This window comes from Chiloscyllium plagiosum, chromosome 21 (assembly GCF_004010195.1).
Source record: "Chiloscyllium plagiosum isolate BGI_BamShark_2017 chromosome 21, ASM401019v2, whole genome shotgun sequence".
Taxonomy (NCBI): domain Eukaryota; kingdom Metazoa; phylum Chordata; class Chondrichthyes; order Orectolobiformes; family Hemiscylliidae; genus Chiloscyllium; species Chiloscyllium plagiosum.
In genome coordinates, this window is record NC_057730.1 from 22,751,378 (window position 1) to 22,773,926 (window position 22,549).

Below are 22,549 nucleotides of genomic sequence, written 5' to 3' on the forward strand. Positions count from 1 at the left end.
CTGACCTCTCCACCCCCACCCCAGTCTGACCTATCACCCTCACCTTGACCTCTTTCCACCTAAGTCCCTCCTCCCTACCTTTTATCTTAGCCTGCTGGACAAACTTTCCTCATTCCTGAAGAAGGGCTTATGCCTGAAACGTCGATTCTCCTGTTCCCTGGATGCTGCCTGACCTGCTGCGGTTTTCCAGCAACACATTTTCAGCAATGTAGAATAGGTATAAAGGTGACATTTAAAAGATTGATGGTAGTCAAAGCAGAAAAAGACCCTTGTAGAAATGGGATGAATCCTAAGTTGTTGAGAAAAGTAAGAGTGAAATTTGTCGTAATTCTGATGACAATCTTGATATGAAAATAGCAATAGACTTTAGAAGAACCAGGACAGGCTGCTGGAATTAATGATCATACATAATAGATGAAATTTAATGCAGAGAGGGTGTAAAGTGATGCATTATGGTAGGAAGAGCAAGGAGAGGCAGTATAAGCTAAATAGTACAATTTTAAAATAGGTACAGGGATAGAGAGATCTCTGGGTGTATGTGCATATATCTTTGAAAGTGAGCAGAGCAAGTTAAGAAGCTACGTTTTGTTTCAAAAAAAGGATCTATTGGTCTTTAATTAGTGACATTTTTAAACATTATTCATTCTTGAGACAAGAGTGTCACCAGCGAGGCCAGCATTTATTGCTCATCCCTGATTGCCCAGAGGGCAGTTAAGAGTTAACCACATTGCTGTGGGTCAGGAGTCACATGTAGGCCAGACCAGGTAAGGACAACAGCTTTCTTCCCTAAAGGTCATTAGTGAACCAGATGGGTTTAACCTAACAATCAGCAATGGATTTGTGGTCATCTATAGATTCTTAATTCCAGATTTTTATTGAATTCAAATTCCACCATCACCCATGATGGCTTTCATACCTGGGTCCCCAAACATTACCTGGGTCTCTGGATTAAGCCATTGTCTCCCTAGGGACTTATGCTATGTAAAAACAAGCAAGCTATGTTAAACTTCTCAGTCCCTGCTAGAGACTTTGCCGAATTCTGAGCACTACACTTCAGAAAGAATGTCAAGGTCTTGGACAGGGTGTAAAAAAATTTACAAGAATGGTAATAGGAATGAGGAACTTGCCTTATAAGACTGGAGAAACTAATGTTCTTCATGGGCCAAGATGGTTAAGAAAAGATTTGAGAGTGGTGTTAAAAATCATGAATGGTTTTAGTAGATTAAATGAGGAGAAACTGTTTCTAATGTCCAAGCAGTCAGCAAACAGAAAACTGAATAAAAGCATTTGACAAAACAATGAAAGAATACTCAGGATTATTTTCCAACAGAGCATGCGGTTATGCTGTAGAATATATGACTACTAGAAGTGAATTCAGCAGCATCCTTTTAACAGGAAATTGAATAAATTCATGAGGCTGAAAGTTTTGCAACGATGTGGGGAAAAAGCCAGGAAAGATTAATTGGACACCACCTTCAAAGATTTGGCAAACACAATGTGGATCAAATAGCTGTCTCCTGTTTCAACTGCTTAGATTTCATCGTCGGTAACAAAATAGATTGGTAGATTGCTGAAGTGTTCACATGCATTTAACCAATAGGGATCACAATATAATGTGGTCTACAGTTGTGTAAAAAAAAAGGAAAATTTGGTGACTTTTAGCAAAAAATTGAAATAAAGCTGAATTCAGGAAGATGAGTGGTTGATTTGAAAGTAGTAGGTACATAGGACTACAGTTCAGCAATAGGGTGTTTCATAAAAAGTGGGAATACATAAAAAAAGCACTTCAAGTTTTAGAGTGGTACAATAAATAGAGGTAAGAAACAAAGTTAAATAGAAGGAGGTTGTTTACATCCTTTGGACATACTTGAAATAAGAGATTGCAAATAAGTAAAGAATGATAGTTACAAGAAATACACAAAACAATTTAAGTCCATGCCCATAGTGGTATGCATTACTAAAAAGAAATAAAGAATTATATTTTGAGTTGAATTTAGGCTGAAGTATTTGTATGTACTGGAATATGATTGAGCTTTCAACAAGATATATTTGAAGGATAATAGTATTAATGTCAATTGAAATGGAATTTTGCCTGAAGGATTAAGTAACTGATCATAGACTTGTTCCAGGTAGGTGACTCAGACCATTGCAAGTGTGTGCGCTCAGGGATATTAAAGGCCAACTTGAACTAGGTCTTGAAGCATCATTTCACTTGGCCAAGTAATTGAGTTGAGGGAGAGAGAGAGCACAAAAATCTCCTTTGTGTGAACAAAGATGGACCTGCATAGTTAATCAAATAGCAATTTCACATTGCAAACACAGTCTTTTTGTTTTTTGTAGGGGAAAGAAATTCTGGAGCATCCACCTGCAGCTACAGCAACACAAAATATAATGGAACAGATTGGTGAGTCAGAGTAAATACCACTAATTAGAGCTTCCAATATATTATAATGTATTGATAATGAATAGCTTAAAAATACATGGAACTCTTAGATTGAACTCTTGTTAAGCAATTTACTTTGGTGTGTGAGCTTAAGTTGTGTCATATATATCGGAATATGTGATTATGTGACAGATCGAATACAGTTGTCAATTTTTTAAAAATATTTTTTAAAATGTCTTATCAGAACAAGCTGTCCAGGAGACTTTAGATCATAACAGGGAGCGCTCAGAATTTGTTCGAGTCAGACGGGCCCCACCTGCTCCACGATTTGAAACTCTGCCTAGGTAAAGAACTACAGCCCACATTCACAGGCATTTTACTCTCTTTTTGTGCTACAGATTTGGGCGCGTTGTAATTTGATTTTTTTTTTTCTGTTTGTTGTCAGTAAAACTCTGTTACTTGGTACTCTGCACATCATAACTGCTGACCAGTAATTTTCCATGGAAATAGGAGCAGAAGTAGGCTTTTTGGTCCATCAAAACTGCTCTGCCATTCAGAGATTTTAGCTGATTATTTACCTCGAGCATTTTCCACCATTATCCCCAAATCCCTTGGTGAAATTATTATCCAGAAACCTTCATTTCTGTCTTGAATACATTCAATTATTGAGACTTGACAGCCCTCTGGGATTTAAAATCCCAAAGATTCTCCATTCCGAGTGAAGAAATTCCTTCTGTTTTAAATAGCCAATCTCTTATTTTGAGACAATCTCCTGGTTTTAGACTCACCAGGCAGTGGAAGTATGCTACCCACATCTACCCTATCATGTCCCTGAAAGTGTCTTTTCATCCGATTGAACACCACTTGTGAAATCATTTTTATAAACAACATGTTTTATTTCATTGTGCAATATATATAAAAGCATTTTCATACCCCTGAAGGTTCCTTTCAGAAGGTAAATCCAAATCTGTCATCTCTAGATTTGTTAATTGTCTTCCTAAGGCAGCTGGTTGTCCTGGAGTCTTCAACAGTAGAATCTGTTTCTTCCAACTATCAGAATATCCAGAAGATTGGAATGTTTTGGTTTCCTTTTTCCTTCTATCTTATACATGTGAAAATTGATTTCTAATGCAAACAGAAAGATAATAATTAAATGTTTAGTGTCTTAAATGAAGAATTGAAGATTAAAACACAGGAAGATTATAGATATGCTTCTGCATTTTAGGATTTTGTTGAAGCATTGTAAATCCAGTTTGTGTGTTCTATTTATTACAGGGATGATATGCTGCAGAACAAAACCCTAGATTACTCTGAATAGATTTGGCTGTGTGTGAGGTAAGCACTAATACAAAAGTCATTCAAAGACAACATTTTCAGCTTGACTTTCTCCATTACTGAGAATCTAGCAATATTTCTGGAATCCCTAAGGTATGGAAGCAGGCCATTTGACCCATCAGATCCACACCGACCCTCTGAAGAGCATCCCACCAATACCAATCCCCCTACTCTATCCCTGTACCTGTGCATTTCCCATGGTTAATCCACCTAACCTGCACATCTTTGGACTATGGGAGGAAATCCATGCAGACATAAGAATGTGCAAACTCCATGTAGTTGCCTAAGAATGGAATCAAGCCCAAGTCCCTGGCACTGAGAGTTAACCACTGAGCCACTGTGCCACACTCTACTCACCTGTGTTTCTCCTTCCACCCCCCCCCGGCCCCAAAAGTATCCAGAGGGAATTCAGAGATTGTCTCTTAGCCAGTAATCAGAAGGCTGAATTGGCTAAATTTACTCACAGCTGAAAATGTGTTGCTGGAAAAGCGCAGCAGGTCAGGCAGCATCAAGGAACAGGAGAATCGACGTTTCGGGCATAAGCTGAAGAAGGGCTTATGCCCGAAACGTCGATTCTCCTGTTCCTTGGATGCTGCCTGACCTGCTGTGCTTTTCCAGCAACACATTTTCAGCTCTGATCTCCAGCATCTGCAGCCCTCACTTTCTCATCGTAAATTTACTCATATAAAAGTATAGTGCATTTCTTAACACAGTCAAGTAATTGGCCTCTGTCCATAGAATTCCCTTTCTGTTTTCAAAAGTGTCAAAGTGATATTTTGCAGTGTTAAAGGTGAAGCGTTTACTGTATCTGATTTCATTTTCTATGTTATCCCTCAGTCAAATTAGAGTGGAGTGGGACTCGAATCCAAAAACTTCCAACTCGGATGACAGTGTTAACACTAAAACATGGCTGACACATAGCTGAAATAATTTGATCTATAGTGACTACAGCCATACCTATGAGCTGTAGATATGTATGAGATAACACTAGAGATGAAAGTGCCTTTTCTAATTGGCCATGGAGAGGGAGGGAATTGTAACTATGGTTAATAATGATAAATATACATGTATTTGAATCTGACAACCTTATGGTTGGATCTGAATACAAGGATCTATCTGTGCTTGTGACCAAGTGGTGTATGATAAAGGAGGTCAGTCACAATAAAACTAATCACCAGTCTGCTTTGTCCCTTTAGGTGGCTTCCACACATGTTGCTTCAACTTCTTGAGTGACCGTCAATCTCTTGAGGGTTCTGAATGGGCAGGAGTTATTGTTTCGCTTAATTCTTCCAAACTTCATAGCTGCTGGATTTGGGTCACCTTTCTATTTTAATTGAAAATATTAAAATTGAAAACAAAAACATGAACTTTTAAATTATTTGATAGGATAATTCATATTTTATTTGATGCATCTTTGAACAGTCTGGACTTTCAGCAAGACTGTGACTGCATACCTTGTAAAGATTATCTACAAGTCTCACACCAAGATCTCTCTTTTGGGAGCACCTATTGTAGAATTTTGATTCATTTCAATTTGAAAAGTGAAATATTAAGGAATTTATGCTTATAAGTATTGCTTAGTTTGCAATATAGTACTTAGTAACACCATAGATGAAGTACGTGCTGTATATGGTTTCTTTTTCTAAGCTATCCCTCAGTCTTTATATGACAGGCTGCAAAAAAAAATTGGAATCCCCACAGATTAGCATGACCTTTGACCCATGTAGCGTGATTTTGTTTTAAACTTCTAGTGCCTGATAAACTATTCAAATTGTGCTGACATCTGAATAGAGTAAATAGAGTAAATGTATGGAGGTTAAAGATTAGCATCAGTGGAATCCCTTTCCCATGTTGCAGCAAATTTCTGCAAATACCCAGTATAGTGCCATGCAGCAAGTTCCAATGTGCTTCAGCTATTTCGAATACTGAATTTTACTTTCAACAATTTTAAAATGTATAGTTAGCAACAGATTTGATGATGATGGCAAAGCATTTTAGCAGGCACTGCACAGCTGATAACTATCTTATTACAGCACTGTTTTTTCCATGTTACCTCAATTACCCTGTAATTCTCCTCGTCAGTGCTCACTGCTGCAAGCCTGAACTTGTTCCTTTCTCATTGTCTTTTTACACTACCAATGATATGATACTGGAAAATCAAATGCTCAAGTCAGGTCTTAAGAGTTTGTTTGGACAACTGCTGTTTGCATTATTGGAAAGTGAATGGTTCCAACAAACTAGTCACCCATTCCAATTGCCTTGGGTCACACAATTAGGTCTGCTCTTCACCCCACTGCATTGATTCAGTAATGCACAGTACTCATATCTGTTAGGAGTGTACTACCTATATCACAAGCAGATCATAAATCAGTGGAGAAGCTGAGACTGGGAGAATTTTCTAACAACACACTCATTAAAAATACTTAGCCAAAGTATTTCCACTAAAATGTTTTGTCTATATTGAAGAAGATTGTAGACCTAACCCACTTGAATAGCTAATATCCAGTGCTCAGCCTCATCACCTTCAGATCCTACAACACTCTAGCCGTTTTGATCAGAAACCAGCAGGGGTCAGTTGTGATGTTGGAGCAACTGATAAAGGAAAAATGTAAAAAGATAATAAATTCATACCTTGAAATAAATGCTCCTAGTGTGATTTTTTTTTCTTTTATCCTGTGGAAGTAAGGAATTAATAACTGGATGATCAGGATTACATAAGTAATAGCAAAATTATTCTCTCTACCTTGATGAGTCAGCCTCCAAAATGCTGTTCATGTGGTGGCTGAGTGAACTTCCTAGCTTTTGTTGCTCTATGCTGCATTAGCTAATCTCATTTTTAACATATATGGAGGAAATTCACGTAGAAGCTGTTTTTTGGTTGCCTTTAAAACACTGTCCCAGAGTTCTTGCATCTTTTATCTTTTGCATAGTCTGTTCACTGAGTCCTTACTAAATTGTCATATCTGAAAATGTGTTGCTGGAAAAGCGCAGCAAGTCAGGCAGCATCCAAGGAACAGGAGAATCGACATTTCGGGCATAAGCCCCAATTGTCATATGACAGAGTAAGTGGCAAAGCAGATCAGTTTTCTAGGTTAACACTAACATATCCAGGAACACACAAGATCAGTTGAGGATTCCCAACATACATCTGGAGGACATCGAAGGCAAACTTGCAGGTAGGAAGTAAACCTTTAAAGTTTTGTTGTACGCCATTCAACTGAGCTTGTGTCATTCATCATTAAAAAGGTACCAGCTGGAGGACTAACAATACACTGCTGTGCTGAGTTACAGCTGTATCATCCAGTTCAACTCCTGGGCACCTTGATCTTTGTCAGCCTCTTCATCAGATCCTTCCCTTCTAGAGGTTCACACCTCAAACTGTACAGCTACCTGTAAGCCAGATAGTTGTTAACAGGCAGGACACTTTTGGTCTATGAAATAATGACCAGTTATTGATCACAATCAGCTACTTCTTGCCATCTAAATCTCCATTTCTAATTGTCCATTGGCCTGTAAGTAGACTCATTTACACACCTACACTACTGGCAATAAAACTGAGTTCATAGCACTTACAATAAGAGTCATATGCTTTTTAGAAAGTGTTTTTCTTCTCCTTTCCCTACCCTACCTCAAAACCCTATTGTAAAGGAGGAAAACAAAAAAAAACTAATTTCCTTGCAGAGATTCACTTTGTTTTTAAAAAAGAACACTAGGCTAGTAGTTGTTAGACCTTGAAGACAAAAAGGATAAAATATGGAATGGTAAAATTTCTGGCATCTGTGGATAAATCACTAGCCACATTAAGTTGATTTTTGGATAGGTGCGGACGTAATTGTTCATGGAAAAAGAGATAAACACCCTCAGGCTTATCACTACAGCAACTTGACCTGTGTTCCAGGTTTCACACTGGGTGACCAACAAGAGATTTCTCCCTCCTGAAACAGGAGAGCGGAGCAGGTAAACCTTCCTTTAGCAGGCTACACACACCACTCCAGCTGCATCCAGAACACAGTTTAAACAAGCTAGCTTTCTGGCACTCAAAATCCAGGTGGGTGACCTCCAGCAAACAAGTCTAGAAATTTGCTGAAACCATGTTGTTTCAAAGAAAGGGTTTAAAGAAACAAAGTTCTAATGTCCAATTGACCTTTAGAGAAAATAAATGTAGTTTCCTCATTGCTTGAAATAAATTCATTGTTCTGCAATCATTCAAATTAAGCTTCAGAAAATTAAAATTCAGCCTTCACAACAGCATCAGTTTAGCTAACATGCCAATCCCAAATAATGTGTCTGGAAATTAACAGCAATTATGCATTTAAAACTAATTTTGATCTAGGAGTGCCATTAAGGATTGAGAAATGGTAAGCATAAACTAACTTAAACACAGTTGAAAATGTATTTATTACATCTTAGGAAACCTTAAAACAAATTTCTTTTTTTTAACAAGGTTCCATTCCAGGACTGTTAGGAGCCACACAGCTTGTTAAAGGACTGCTGTATTGATTCAATAAGGAGTGAACATACCTGATTTGCAGTTTGACAAAGATATAAAACTTGATGTTTACATATTGGCCAGTAGTCACTTTGGAAATGATGCTGCAACAGTGTAAGGCGAGCATAATGCTATGGAGAAAACTGCCTCAAAAACATAGGAAAAAAATCCATGAATTAATACTCCAATTGTAATTCACCAAAGCTTTCAACAGAACTGTTTTGCAAGCTCCACGACCAGAGAGCAGCAGACGAATGGGAACACCACCACCTGCAACTTCCTTTCCAGCCTCCCACAATGCTGTTTTAAAAGATGTCCCTTCAAGAACCAGCATTTCAAGAAAGCACTCCACCACCACCTTCTCAAGGGCAATTAGGGATGAGCAATAAAGGCTGGCCTAGCCAGTGACACCCACATCCCATGAATACCTTTTAAAGTATTGCAATATGTTACAGCCTACTTGGACAATAGTATGAAAAGCATTATCAGAAAGTTTGTTATTGATATTAAACTGGAACTACTGTAAGTAAAAAAAAAATAAAACATAGTGCAAAAAGTAGATGCATAATGTCAGAATGATGTACCTGATGAAGTTTACATATTTTGTGCCTCTGGTTAGCTTTGTGAACTATAACTGGCATCATGAGGGGTGTACTTTATCATGGTAAGAAATTAGGGATGCTGCAACACAGGAACAGACCAGTCACTGGTGCTCTGCCCAGTGGCCCTTTAATCTAACCCCACTTTCCTTTTTGATCCCAAACTCTTGTTACTAATTCTCAATCTTAGAAACCTCTTCCCTTTTAAAATATTTTCTGGACTCTGCTTCCACACAATTTGAGATGGAATTCTACAACCCCAACCAGACTGTTTTTGAGCCTCAAGTTTTTTTTGAAAGATATTTAAAATTTGTGCCTTTTAATTATTGTCTCACTGAACAATGGGGAGAGTCTTAAATTATTTCTCAATCCTGAAACCTCAGTTATTCATCTGGATGTAGGTTTGCTCGCTGAGCTGGAAGGTTCATTTCCTGACATTTCGTCACCCTACTAGGTAACATCATCAGTGGGTCTCTGGGCAAAGCACTGTTGATAATTCCTGCTTTCTATTAAATGTTTGGGTTCGTGATGCCATTTCCTGTGGTGTCATCATTTCTTGTGTTGACACCATTTCCTGTTCTTTATTCTGAGGGAGTGGTAGATGGGGTCTAACTCGATGAGTCTGTTGATAGAGTTCCAGAATGCCATGCTTCTAGGAATTCTCGTGCGTGTCTCTGTTTGGTTTGTCTTAGAATGGATATGTTGTCCCAGTCGAAGCTGGGTGGAAAATGAGGACCAGGGAGGTTTTGTCCTTGTTGCGGTGGAGTTTGAGGGTGGAGGTGTGGGACATGGATGAAATGCGTTGGAGGGCATCTTCAACCACGTGAGAAGGGAAATTACAGTCGTTAAAGAAGGAGGCCATCTAATGTGTTCTGTGGTAGAACTGATCCTCCTGGAAGCAGATATGGGGGAGGTGGAGGAATTGGGAATATGGGATAGCATTTTTGCAGGAGGTACGGGGGAAGAGGCGTAATCCAGGTAGCTGGGAGTCGGTGGGTTTCCACCCTACCAATCTCTGCATAAACTGCATCATCCGCCGACATTTCTGCCACCTATAAATGGACCCCACCACCAGGGATATATTTCCCTTCCCACCCCTATCCACTTTCTGCAAAGACCGTTCCCTCGTGACTACTTGGTCAGGTCCACGCCCCCCAACAACCCACCCTCCCCTCCTGGCACCTTCCCCTGCCACTGCAGGAATTGCAAAACATGCGCTCACAACCACACCACCCCACCCCATCCAAGGTCCCAAAGGAGCCTTCCACATCCATCAAAGTTTCACCTGCACATCCATCAATATCATTTATTGTATGCGTTGCTCCCGATGCAGTCTCCTCTACATTGGGGAGACTGGACGCCTCCTCACAGAGCACTTTAGGGAACATCTCCGGGACACCCGCGCCAATCAACTCGTGGCCAAACATTTCAACTCTGCCAAGGACATGCAGGTCCTGAGCCTCCTCCACCACCACTCCCCCACCACCCGGCGCCTGGACGAAGAACGCCTCATTTTCTGCCTCGGAACACTTCAACCCCAGGGCATCAATGTGGACTTCACCAGTTTCCTCATTTCCCCTCCACCCACCTTACCGCAGTTCCAACCTGCCAGCTCAGCACCATCCTCATGACCTGTCCTACCTGCCAATTTTCCTTTCCATCTATCTGCTCCACCCTCCTCTCTGACTGATCACCTTCATCCTCACCTCCATCCACCTATTGTACTCTTAGCTACCTTCTCCCCAGCCCCACTCCCCCCTCCCATTTATCTCTCCATCCCGGAGGCTCCCTGCCTCACCCTGATGAAGGGCTTTTGCCCGATATGTCGATTTTCCTGCTTCTCGGATGCTGCCTGACCTGCTGTGCTTTTCCAGCACCATTCTAATCTTGACACTCATCTCTGAAGGCAAGCTAGTGCATGTGCACCACCTATTTTCCATTACTTTGCTCTGATAATGAAATAATTTGCAAGTAAAGCATCATCTTTCTGAATTCTCTATTCTGTAACTCTCAACACAATCAAGAGTGTTTGAAGCACTAACTTAAATAATTGATACATCTGCCCAATAGGACATTCTACCCCATGACTACACATTTTACATTTTAAAAGCTTTAAATATATTTCCTTACCAGACAGGTGAGGTTTCTTTGTCAAACACATAGGGCAGTGTATTTTCCCCAACTTGACTCTACACACCAAATCCAACTTACCTTCTCCACCCCACTCCCCACCTAACCTCCCCTCCATGTCCACCTCTTCTGTCATTTTCCTCCCCATCTCTCCACTTTCAGTCCACAATCTATTCTTCCCCAACCCTATTTCCACTCTCACTTTTGCATCCCTCTTTCCCTCTCTCCTCAGCCCACAACCCCCTTCTTCCTATAGTAAAAGTATAAATTTATGACCTTACCTTGGCCTAATGCAAAGTGGCACATCTCAGTTAGCAGAAATGCAGCTAAAAACAAAATGCTACATGTCATGCCACGCTGACCTCATACACGGACTGCAATTAAATAAAATAGAATACCTTGCTTGCTTGATCACTACACATAACTAAACTAAAAACTAGTTAATCAAATCTATCATAGCACTTCTGATCTTTCATCCTCAGATAATAATTAGATTAGAATTAGATCTCCTACAGTGTGGATACAGGCCCTTTGGCCCAACAAGTCCACACTGACCCTCCGAAGAGTGACCAATTTCCCTCTGACCGATGAACCTAATACTATGGACAATTTAACATGGCCAATTCACCTGACCTGCGCATCATTGGATTGTGGGAGGAAACCAGAGCACCCGGAGGAAGCCCACACAGACACAAGGAGAATGTGCAAACTCCATACAGTCACCCAAGGCTGGAATCGAACCTGGGACCCTGATGCTGTGAGGCAGCAGTGCTAACCACTGAACCACCATGCTGCCCCCACTGAGCCATTGTGCCACCTAAGCTGAAAGTGAGGCAGTTTAATTTGTACTAGGGGCATTTTGTAAACGTTTGGGATCCTCAAATTACAATTGGTGTGCTGATTGGATTTCTGATGATTCATAGACTCTAGGAATCTGCTGGAAATCTACCGCTTTTCCTAAACTATCCTAATAGCCCCTATGGAAATTTGGTATCAAAACTATTTGACTTCGTTCCCACTAATTTTGCATTTGTCCATTACAATATTGATAGGAATAACCTTGGTCAATCAAGCACCATTTAACATCGGTGATACAGCCACAAAATAGAGAATAACTCTTAACAACTCAAAAGTGGACATCCATGAGATGATGTCAGCAGCAACAAAATTGTATTTTATCTCATGATTAGCATATTCATTATTCTACCATAATCAATAAGCTAGGGGACAATTCCAGCTCAATGAGAAACGTAACAAACCAGGCTAGGAGCAGAATCAGTTGAGGATTCTGGGTCTGTACTTGGACTCCAGATGAATATGGGAGGGATCTCATTGAAATTTACAAAATACTGAGAGGCCTGGATATAGTCAATGTGAAGAAGATGCTTCCACGAGTAGGAGAGATGGAACTGAAGGCATAGCCTCAGAGTGAAGGGATGACTCTTTAGAAATGAGATGAGGAATCTCAGCTGGGGCTGGTGAATCTGCAGAACCCGTTGCCACAAAAGGTTCAGGAGGGCAAGTCATTGAATATATTTCAGACAGACAGACAGTTCTTGATTAGTAAGGGGATCAAAAGGTTACGGGGAGAAGGCAGGAGAATAGGGTTGAGAAACATATCAGTCATGGTCAAATGGCAGCCGACTTGATGGGCTGAATGACCTAATTCTACTCCTATATCTTTTGCTCTTACGTCAGAGTTCATTGTCTTTGCTCTATCTAGTGCCTTCAGCTATTGCTTGATACCACAATGTGTGAATCATATTATCTGAAAACTGAGATCTGTATTGTTATGGATGTCCGGAGCAGGTCACGATGGAACATCCACTCACCAGTTCTGGTTTCAAGTATTTCTGCCCTGTCTTTTCCATTGACATTCTGGACTTCCTATTCATTGAAGATGGAGATAGTTTTGGAACCTTCTCCTCTAATTGGGAAAACCATTCACAACTGTGGCAGAACTGCATAGTTTTGGTTTTTGCTTTGTTAGTTTTGAAAGTAAGAGATTGCATTACTGCTGTACTTAGGGAGGATATTCCCAGAAATACATCTAGGAAGTTTTTTGTGTGGAACTGCAAAATAAGAAAGGGATGATCACCTTATTGGGATTGTATTGTAGACCCCTTAATAGTCAGCGGGAAATTGAGAAACAAATTTGTAAGGAGATCTGTTGTCTGTAAAAATAATAGGGTGGTTATGGTAAGGGATTTTAACTTTCCAAACATAGACTGGGACTGCCATAGTGTTAAGGGTTTGGATGGAGAGGAATTTGTTAAGAGTGTACAAGGAAATTTTCTGATCCAGTATTTCGATGTACCTACTAAAGAAGGTGCAAAATTTGACCTATTCTTGGGAAATAAGGCAGGGCAGGTGACTGAGCTGTCAGTGGGGGAGCACTTTGGGGCTAGCGACTATAATTCTATTAGTTTTAAAATAGTGATGGAAAAGGATAGACCACATCTAACAGTTGAAGTTCTAAACTGGAGGAAGGCTACTTTTGATGATATGAGGCAAGAACTTTCAAAAGCTAATTAGGGCCAAACACTTTCAGGTAAATGGATGGCTGGATAATGGGAAGACCTCAGAAATGAAAAAACAAGGGTCCAGAGACAGTATATTCCTGTTAGGGTGAAAGGAAATGCTGGTAGGTGTGGGGAATGCTGGATGACTAGAGAAATTGAGGGTTTGTATAAGAAAAAGAAGGAAGCATATGTCAAGGATAGATCAAGTGAATCCTAAGAGTATAAAGACAGGACATGTATACATAAAAGGGAAATCAGTAGGGCAAAAAGGAGACGTTAGATATCTTTGGCAAATAGGGTTAAAGAGAATCCAAAGAGTTTCTATAAATACATTAACGACAAAAGGGTAACCAGGGAGAGAATAGGGCCCCTCAAAGATCAGCAAGGCAGCCTTTTGCGTGGAGCCACAGGAGGTGGGGCAAGATACTAAATGAGTATTTTGCATCAGTGTTTACTGTGGAGAAGGACATGGAAGATATAGAATGTGGGGAAATAGATGGTGACATCTTGAAAAATGTCTGTACTACAGAGAAGGAAGTGCTGGATGTCTTAAAACGCATAAGGATGGATAAATCCCCAGGACCTGATCAGGTGTACCCTAGAACTCTGTGGGAAGCTAGGGAAGTGATTGCTGGGCCCCCTGCTGAGATGTTTGTATCATCGATAGTCACAGGTGAGGTTCCAGAAGACCGGAGGTTGGCTAACATGGTGCCACTGTTTAAGAAAGGTGATAAGGACAAGCCAGGGAACTATAGACTGGTGAGTCTGACGTCAGTTGTTGGAGGGAATCCTGATGGACAGGATCTACACATATTTGGAAAGGCAAGGACTGATTAGAGATAGTCAACATGGCTTTGTGTGTGGGAAACGATGTCTCACAAATTTGATTGAGTTTTTTTTGAAGAAGTAACAAAGAGGATTGATGAGGGCAGAGCGGTTAACATGATCTCTCTGGACTTCAGTAAGGCATTCGATAAGGTTCCTCATGGGAGACTAGTTAGCAAGGTTAGACCACATGGAATACAGGGAGAACTAGTCATTTGGATACAGAACTAGCTCAAAAGATATAAGACAAAGGGTGGTGATGGAGGGTTGTTTTTCAGACTGTGACCAGTGGTGTAGCACAGGGATTGATGCTGAGTCCACTACTTTTCATCATTTATATAAATGATTTGGATGTGAACATAGGAGGTATAGTTAGTAAGTTTGCAGATGACACCAAAATTGGAAGTGTAGTGGACAGCGAAGGAGGTTACTTCAGATTACAACAGGATCTGGACCAGATGGGTCAATGGGCTGAGGAGTGACAGATGGAGTTTAATTAGATAAATGCGAGGTGCTGTGTTTTGGGAAAGCAAATCTTAGCAGGACTTATACACTTAATGGTAAGGTCCTAGGAAGTGTTGCTGAACAAAGAGACCTTGGAGTGCAAGTTCATAGCTCCTTGAAAGTGGAGTCGCAGGTAGATAGGATAGTGAAGAAGGCGTTTAGTATGCTTTCTTTTGTTGGTCAGAGCATTGAGTACAGGAGTTGGGAGGTCATGTTGAGTCTGTACAGGACACTGATCCAGCTACTTTTGGAATTCTGCGTGTAATTCTGGCCTCCTTTCTATTGGAAAGATGTTGCAAAACTTGAAAGGGTTCAGAAAAGATTTACAAGGATATTGTCAGAATTGGAGGATTTGAGTTGTAGGTAGACACTGAATAGGCTGGGGCTGTTTTCCCTGGACCATCGTAGGTGTGACCTCAGAAGTTTATAAAATCATAAGGGGCATGGATAGGATAAATAGATGAAGTCTTTTCCCTGGGGGTCCAGAACTAGAGGACATAGGTTTAGCATGAGAGAAGAAAGATATAAAAGAGACTTAAGGGGCAACTTTTTCACACAGAGGGTGGTGCGTGTATGGAATGAGCTGCCAGAGGAAGTGGTGGAGGCTGGTACAATTGCAACATTTAAAAGGCATTTGGATGGGTATATGAATAGTAAGAGTTTAGAGGGATTTGGGCCAAGTGCTGGCAAATAGGACTAGATTAGGTTGGGATATCTAGTCGGCATGGATGAGTTGGACTGAAGGGTCTGTTTCTGTGCTGTACATCTCTATGAATCTATGACTAAGTACTTAGCTCTATCCATTGGATATTGCTTATATTGTTTAGCTCTGTATTGTAGCTTCACCAACATTTTTAGATTCCCACTGGGCCCATAATTCACACATATCTCATGTTTGGAGTTCATCCAGAATCTCAGCTGTAATATTAGAACATAGGAACTAGGAACAGTTTGGCAATTCAGCCCCTCGAGCCTGCTCTGTCATTCAATACGATTCAGCTGAAGTTACCTTGGCCTCAGCCCCACTTTTCTGCCTGCTTTCCATAAGTGTTCACTCCATTGCTAATTATAAATCTCTCTCTCTCCTCCTTACATTTATTTAATGTCTTGGAATTCACTACTCTCTGGGATAGTGAACTCCACAAATTCATGACTCTGAAATAATTTTTCCTTGTGGGGCATGGATAGGGTGAATATTCAAGGTCTTTTCTCCAAGGTAGGGGGTCCAAAACTAGAGGACATAGGTTTAAAGTGAGAGGGGATTGATTTAAAAGGGACCTAAGGGAAAACATTTTCATACAGGGTGTTGTGTGTATGGAATGAAGTGCTAGAGGTGGTGGTGGAGGCTGGTACAATTACAACATTTAAAAGACATCTGGATAGGTTTATGTTTAGGAAGAATTTAGAGTGATATGGGCCAAATGCTGGAAAATGGGACGAGATTAATTTAGGATAGCTGGTAAGCATGGATGAGTTGGACCAAAAGGTTTGTTTCTGTGATGTACATTTCTATGACTATCTCCATATTAAATCTGGTACCCCTTATCCTAAAACCATGACCTATTGTACTAGACAGTCTCACAAGAGACTTAGTGAGGACTGTAGATGCTGGAGATCAGAGCTGAAAATGTGTTGCTGGAAAAGCACAGCAGGTCAGTCCTGAAGAAGGGCTTATGCCCAAAACGTCGATTCTCCTGTTCCTTGGATGCTGCCTGACCTGCTGCGCTTTTCCAGCAACACATTTTCAGCTCACAAGGGACTTAGTCAATTGCCTTTCAAATCTTATACCACTCAACCTCCTTTCACTTTTCTAAACTCTAGTAAGTATTGGCTTAAACTGCTTAATCGCTTTTCATAACACAAGCTCCTCATCTCTCAAATAAATCTAGTGAATTTCCTCCGAACTGTCTCTTATTAAGTGGGCCAAGACTGTATCTTAACAACTTATACTCCAGAATTGGTTATATAAAACAATGCAGAAATTGCACTAACAAGTACTGCTCACAATTATTTCACAATAACCTGCTCATTCTTGCTTAACTGGGGGCACCAACTGGTCCTTTCTGCTCCAGATGTTATTGCAGCCTTGGTTCAAAACTGGGGGGAAAAGAAGAGCAGAACTCCAGAGGTGGGGTCAGAGTTACTGTGATTGGTGTTAATGGAGTGTTTCACTGAGTGTGACAACAAAGAACATAGTGAAATTTAGATTAATGAAAATCTCAGAAAGAAATCTTCAGTAGTTGGAACCTTACCCAACAATAAAAAAAGGAAAATGGTTGTTTAATGGAAATCAATCATCTCTGTACTAAATATTGTTGTAGGTGTTCCTCAGGATAGTTTCCCAGGCCAAATTGTTTCAGCTGCTCCAATATGAGGTCAGAAATGAAGATATTCGCTGATAATTGCACTTTTCAGTATAATTTGCAATTCTTCAGATTCTATTTGGGGACATAGAACATTCAGGTTTGGGCTGATAAGGGGCATGTATCATTAAAAGCAAGCAATGTGCTTGGTAATGACTATCTCTACCAAAAGCAAATCTATGACATTCAATACCATTACTGTCATGGAACCCTTCACCATCAACATCCTGTAGGACTACCATTGACCAAAAAGTAAACTGCACTAGCCAGCTAAATACTGAGGCTACAAGAACGTGTCAGAATCTGGGTATTCTGCTACAAGTAACTCACCTCTCCAATCTCCAAAGCCTGTGCACGGTATTCAAGGCACAAATCAGGAGCGTGATGGAATGCTGTTCATTTAGAACATAGAACATAGAACATAGAAGAATACAGTGCAGTACAGGCCCTTCGGCCCTCGATGTTGCGCCGATCCAAGCCCACCTAACCTACACTAGCCCACTATCCTCCATATGCCTATCCAATGCCCGCTTAAATGCCCATAATGAGGGAGAGTCCACCACTGCCACTGGCAGAGCATTCCATGAACTCACAACTCGCTGAGTAAAGAACCTACCCCTAACATCTGCCCTATACCTACCAAACCTCCTCTGCACCCGTTCCAGTGCCTCCACATCCTTCCTATAGTATGGCGACCAAAACTGCACACAATACTCCAGATGTGGCCGCACCAGAGTCTTATACAACTGCAACATGACCTCAGGACTCCAGAACTCAATTCCTCTACCAATAAAAGCCAGTACGCCATATGCCTTCTTCACCGCACTATTTACCTGGGTGGCAACTTTCAAAGATCTGTGTACTTGGATGATTGCTACCCCAACAACATTTGAAATGGTCACCACTATCTGGGCAAATATAGCCTGCTTGATCAATGCATTCATTCCCTCCACAAAGTGATTGCTGTCGTGTGTAGTATGTACATAGAACATAGAAGAATACAGCGCAGTACAGGCCCTTTGGCCCTCGATGTTGCGCCGATCCAAGCCCACCTAACCTATACTAACCCACTATCCTCCATATACCTATCCAATGCCTGCTTAAATGCCCATAAAGAGGGAGAGTCCACCACAGTAAGAGGGAGAGTCCACCACAGTAGACACGCTACTGCAATTTACCAAGTTACTTTGATCACACCTTCCAAAACCACAATGTCTGTCACATAGATGGTCAAGAGAAATAGATGCATGTGAACAAAATCACCTGAAACTTCAAGTCACTTGGTGGGCTGGGGGAGATGATGTATAAGTAATCCAGAATCTCAAGCTAATATTTTGGGGATAAGGATTCAAATCCCATCATGGCAGATGATAAAATTTGAATTCAATAATACTTTGAAAATATGACCTAATCATGCTCACATAACCATTGTTGATTGTTGTAAAAACCCATCTGTTTCTTTAATGCTTTTGGGAAAAGGAAATTTGCTCTTCTTACCTAATCTGATGTGAAGGTGACTCCAAAACCACAGGAGTGTAGTTGACTCTTAACTGCCCTCTGGGCAATTAGGGATGGGTAATAAATGCTGGCCTAGCCACAACATGCACATAAACTAATTTTTGTTAAAAACACACTATCCTGACTAGGAAGTATATTAGGACTCATCACTGGGTCAAACTCTATCCCCAATAGTGCTGTGAGTGTATCTACATTACATCGATTGCAGTGGTTCAAGGACGTAGCTCACCACCACTTTCAAAATTAGAGGGAAGGTTATTGATAAATGTTGGCTTTGCCAATATCAAATTCCAAACAAAAATCTCTGAATCCATAACACCACTATCTCTCTAGAACTAATTGTTTCTTTATACTGTCAGTTTCAATGTCCTTCCCAGGTTCATCTATTCTGATTTAATTATCCAGTGGGTGAAAAGAATTCCTCTTCCTTTCCCCCTTTTTTAAACTCCAGATTCTGTTTAGTATCCTTGGAATGTGAACCACTTGGCAAAGTACACAATTTGTCTGAATCAACTTTGTTCTCCTTGTTAAGTTAAATGTCAAACCAATGAGTACCATAGAAGCACCACTTTTCCAAGGCAACAGGTCTAGTTTCCTCAAAGCCGCCTACTGAACACAAATTACTCACTTAAGAGCAATAAGATTGCGACTTTTGTAGCTCAGGTCGAGGTTCAGGTTGTACGTTCCTTTAGCTGGAAGGTTTGTTTTCAGACATTTCATCACCATGCCAGGTAACATAATCAGTGAAGTGCTGGTGTTATGTCCCATTTTCTATTTATGTGTCATAGTTTCTTAGGGTGGAATGTATCATTTCTGGTTCTGTTTCTCAGAGGATGGTAAATGGAATCCAAATCGATGTGTTTATTGATGGAGTTCCAGTTTGAATGCCAGGCCTCTGGGAATTCCCATGCGTGTCTCTGTTTAGCCTGTCCTAGGATGGATATGTTGTCCTAGTCCTAGTTGAGGTGGTGTCCTTCTTTGCCTGTATGTAAGAATGCCACCTGGAACACCAACATACAGACTAGCGAAGGAAATCTACTGAAAACTGAAATACCTCGTAGAAGACACATGCCACTCCATTCCCTCCAAAGAATTCCTGAACACCAAAGATACCAAGATAGAAGAGGCTGAAATAATGGTCTCCTTTGACGTAACAGCCCTATTCACATCAATTAACATCAGCCTGGTCAAAGAAACACTGACCGCACTACAAGAGGAACCAAGGACACAAACACCAGACAGCACTAACTTCATCAGCAAGGACAAGATCCTCAAGTTAGTAGACCTATGCCTCACTACCCACTTCACCTTCAATGACAAGACCAACAAATAAATCAACAGGACACCGGTGGGATCATCAATATCCGGCTTCTTAGCAGAAACAGTACTGCAGAGACTCGAACGTTCAGCCCTCCCCACTATCCAACCCAAACTTTGGGTCCACGACACAGATGACACCTTTGTCATCACAAAACAGAATAAATTAGAATAAACCTACAACATCATCAACAGTATCCTTACTGGCATCAAATTCACAAAAGAGGATCCATACCCAACAAAAAAAAGGAAAATGATTGTTTGAACAAGGTCAATCAACTCTGTACTAAATATTGTTGTAGATGTTCCTCAATGGCTGATAAACCTAAAAGGCCCTAATACAAGAGGAGAACAACACAGACTCCCCTTCCTAGATGTCAGAGTAGAACGAACAGTTAATGGAGAACTTCAGACCAGCGTCATCAGAAAAGCAGTACACACAGACCAGATACTTAACTACAGAAGCAATCATCCCAACACCCACAAACAGAGCTGCATCAGGACATTTAAACAGGCCACAACACATTTAAGCACTCAGGACCTACAAGCGGAAGAAGAGAAATACCTATACAGTATATTCAAGAAGAATGGGTACCCAATAAACACACTGCACCGATTCCTAAACAACAAACCCAAACAACCAGATACAATGCACCTAGAAACTCTATCCACATTACTAGACAGACACCTCTGAAATGACTACCAGACTATTCTGATCCCTTGGCATCATGGTACTCACAAACCTACCAACATACTTAAACAGCGACTTATGAACCTAAAGGACCCTATACCAACAACCAGCAAAGCTAATGTCTTTTATTGCAACAAATACCACATTGGACAGACAGATAGAAAACAAACACCAACGAGCCACCAAAAGATATGACCAACTATCACTAGTATCCTTACACACAGACAAAAGAGGACACCACTTATTGGGACAACACATCCATTCTAGGACAACTAAACAGAGACCTCATGGGAATTCCTACAGGCCTGACATTCAAACTGGAACTCCATCAATAAACACATCGATGTGAACCCTATTTACCAACTTGAGAAAAAGAATTAGAAATGATATCACCCACCTTAAGTGAACAAGACACAAACAGAAAGTGGGATGTAACACCAGTGCTTCACCGGAGGCTCACTGATGTTACCTAGCATGGTGATGAAACATCTGAAAACAAACCTTCCAGCTCAGCGAGCAAACTTACAACCTGACCAATAAGATTCTTCTGACGATTAGGAAACTTTCATTGCAAATACTCTGGAGATGGGACCTGAACAATGTCTTGTTTTGAGCAACATATTGAGTCCTTTAAATTTGTACTTTATTTCTATGAACACAGGCCAGAACTTGAAATCTGAACAGTTTTCACTAATTCAGAGATGTAAATGTAAAGTAGAGGATTTAGATTGGCTGCCAAGCAGGTGTGTAATCTAAGTGGAAGGGTGTCTACGGGAATGGGAAGGTGACAACTCTAGCATGTTTAGAGGGAAAAGTAAAATGCTGCAGATTCCGGGAATATCTATGTGGAATAACCACCAATTTGGATCAAAGGATACATTTCAAGACTAAAATCTACAAAATAGTTCCAATGGTGAGATTGTGCATCATGCCACATAAGTCAAGAGAACAAATTTAAGATCACTATAAAGGATAAATTGTCTCAATGAAAATCTGACAAAAACCCTCATCTTTTGCATGTACCGAACTGGCGGAAGAGAGTTTGACAGGGAATGAAGCAGGCCAGATTTTGTCAATCCCACAGCACTGTCCATGGCATACTATAAATGAGTCACACACTATTCTCAGCTGAATGGGATTTCAGGCATCTACTGGATGAGCCCCAAACATGAGGAGAGATGTGCACAAGTTATGGGCTCAGTGAGGACATGAATAATGCAAGCCAAATGGTGATAAAGAAGGTACAGTTAACTGACCACATAGGATATGCCTAGACAATGGGAACCTATAGAGTCATAGAGATATACAGCATGGAAATAGACCCTTTGGTCCAACCTGTCCATGCCGACCAGATATCCCATCCCAATTTAGTACCACCTGCCAGCACCTGGCCCATATCCCTCCAAACCCTTCCTATTCATATACCAATCCAATTGCCTCTTAAATGTTGGAATTGTACCAGCCTCCACCACATCCTCTGGCAGCTCATTCCATACACATACCACCCTCTGCGTGAAATAGTTGCCCCTTAGGTCTCTTTTATATCTTTCCCCTCTCACCATAAACCTATGCCCTCTTGTTCTGGACTCCCCGACCCCAGGAAAAGACTTTGTCTATTTATCTTATCCATGCCCCTCATAATTTTGTAAACCTCTATAAGGACACCCCTCAGCCTCCGACGCTCCAGGGAAAACAGCCCCACCTTGTTCAGTCTCTCTATAACAAAGAACCGGGTCACATGATACAGTTCTGCATAGCCACAAAGCCAACCTTCTTATCTTTCAAATTTAACTATGGTTTATGAAGCTACTGTAGCTTCTGTGGCCATGAAGGTAAAGTATTGCTGTTTCCAGCAATAGCAAATACAAGGTAC

General features: G+C 40.8%; 1 protein-coding gene and 1 long non-coding RNA gene across 2 annotated transcripts in view; one reads left to right on the forward strand and one right to left on the reverse strand.

The window, feature by feature from the left end:
• The window catches only part of LOC122560646, a 66,939-nt gene extending 60,579 nt beyond the window's left edge, over positions 1 to 6,360 (forward strand). The window contains exons 3-6 of the mRNA XM_043711514.1: positions 2,341 to 2,404; positions 2,628 to 2,727; positions 3,659 to 3,718; positions 4,915 to 6,360. Of these exons, the coding sequence (XP_043567449.1) occupies positions 2,341 to 2,404; positions 2,628 to 2,727; positions 3,659 to 3,701 (207 nt within the window). The 3' untranslated portion in view covers positions 3,702 to 3,718; positions 4,915 to 6,360. The remainder of the gene's footprint in view (positions 1 to 2,340; positions 2,405 to 2,627; positions 2,728 to 3,658; positions 3,719 to 4,914) is intronic.
• On the reverse strand, positions 6,176 to 8,745 carry LOC122560647. Its single transcript, XR_006314779.1, has 2 exons — positions 8,240 to 8,745; positions 6,176 to 6,391 (listed from the first exon to the last, which is right to left on the reverse strand). It is a non-coding gene; the product is annotated as an uncharacterized LOC122560647 (long non-coding RNA).
• Positions 8,746 to 22,549: the final 13,804 nt, after the last annotated feature.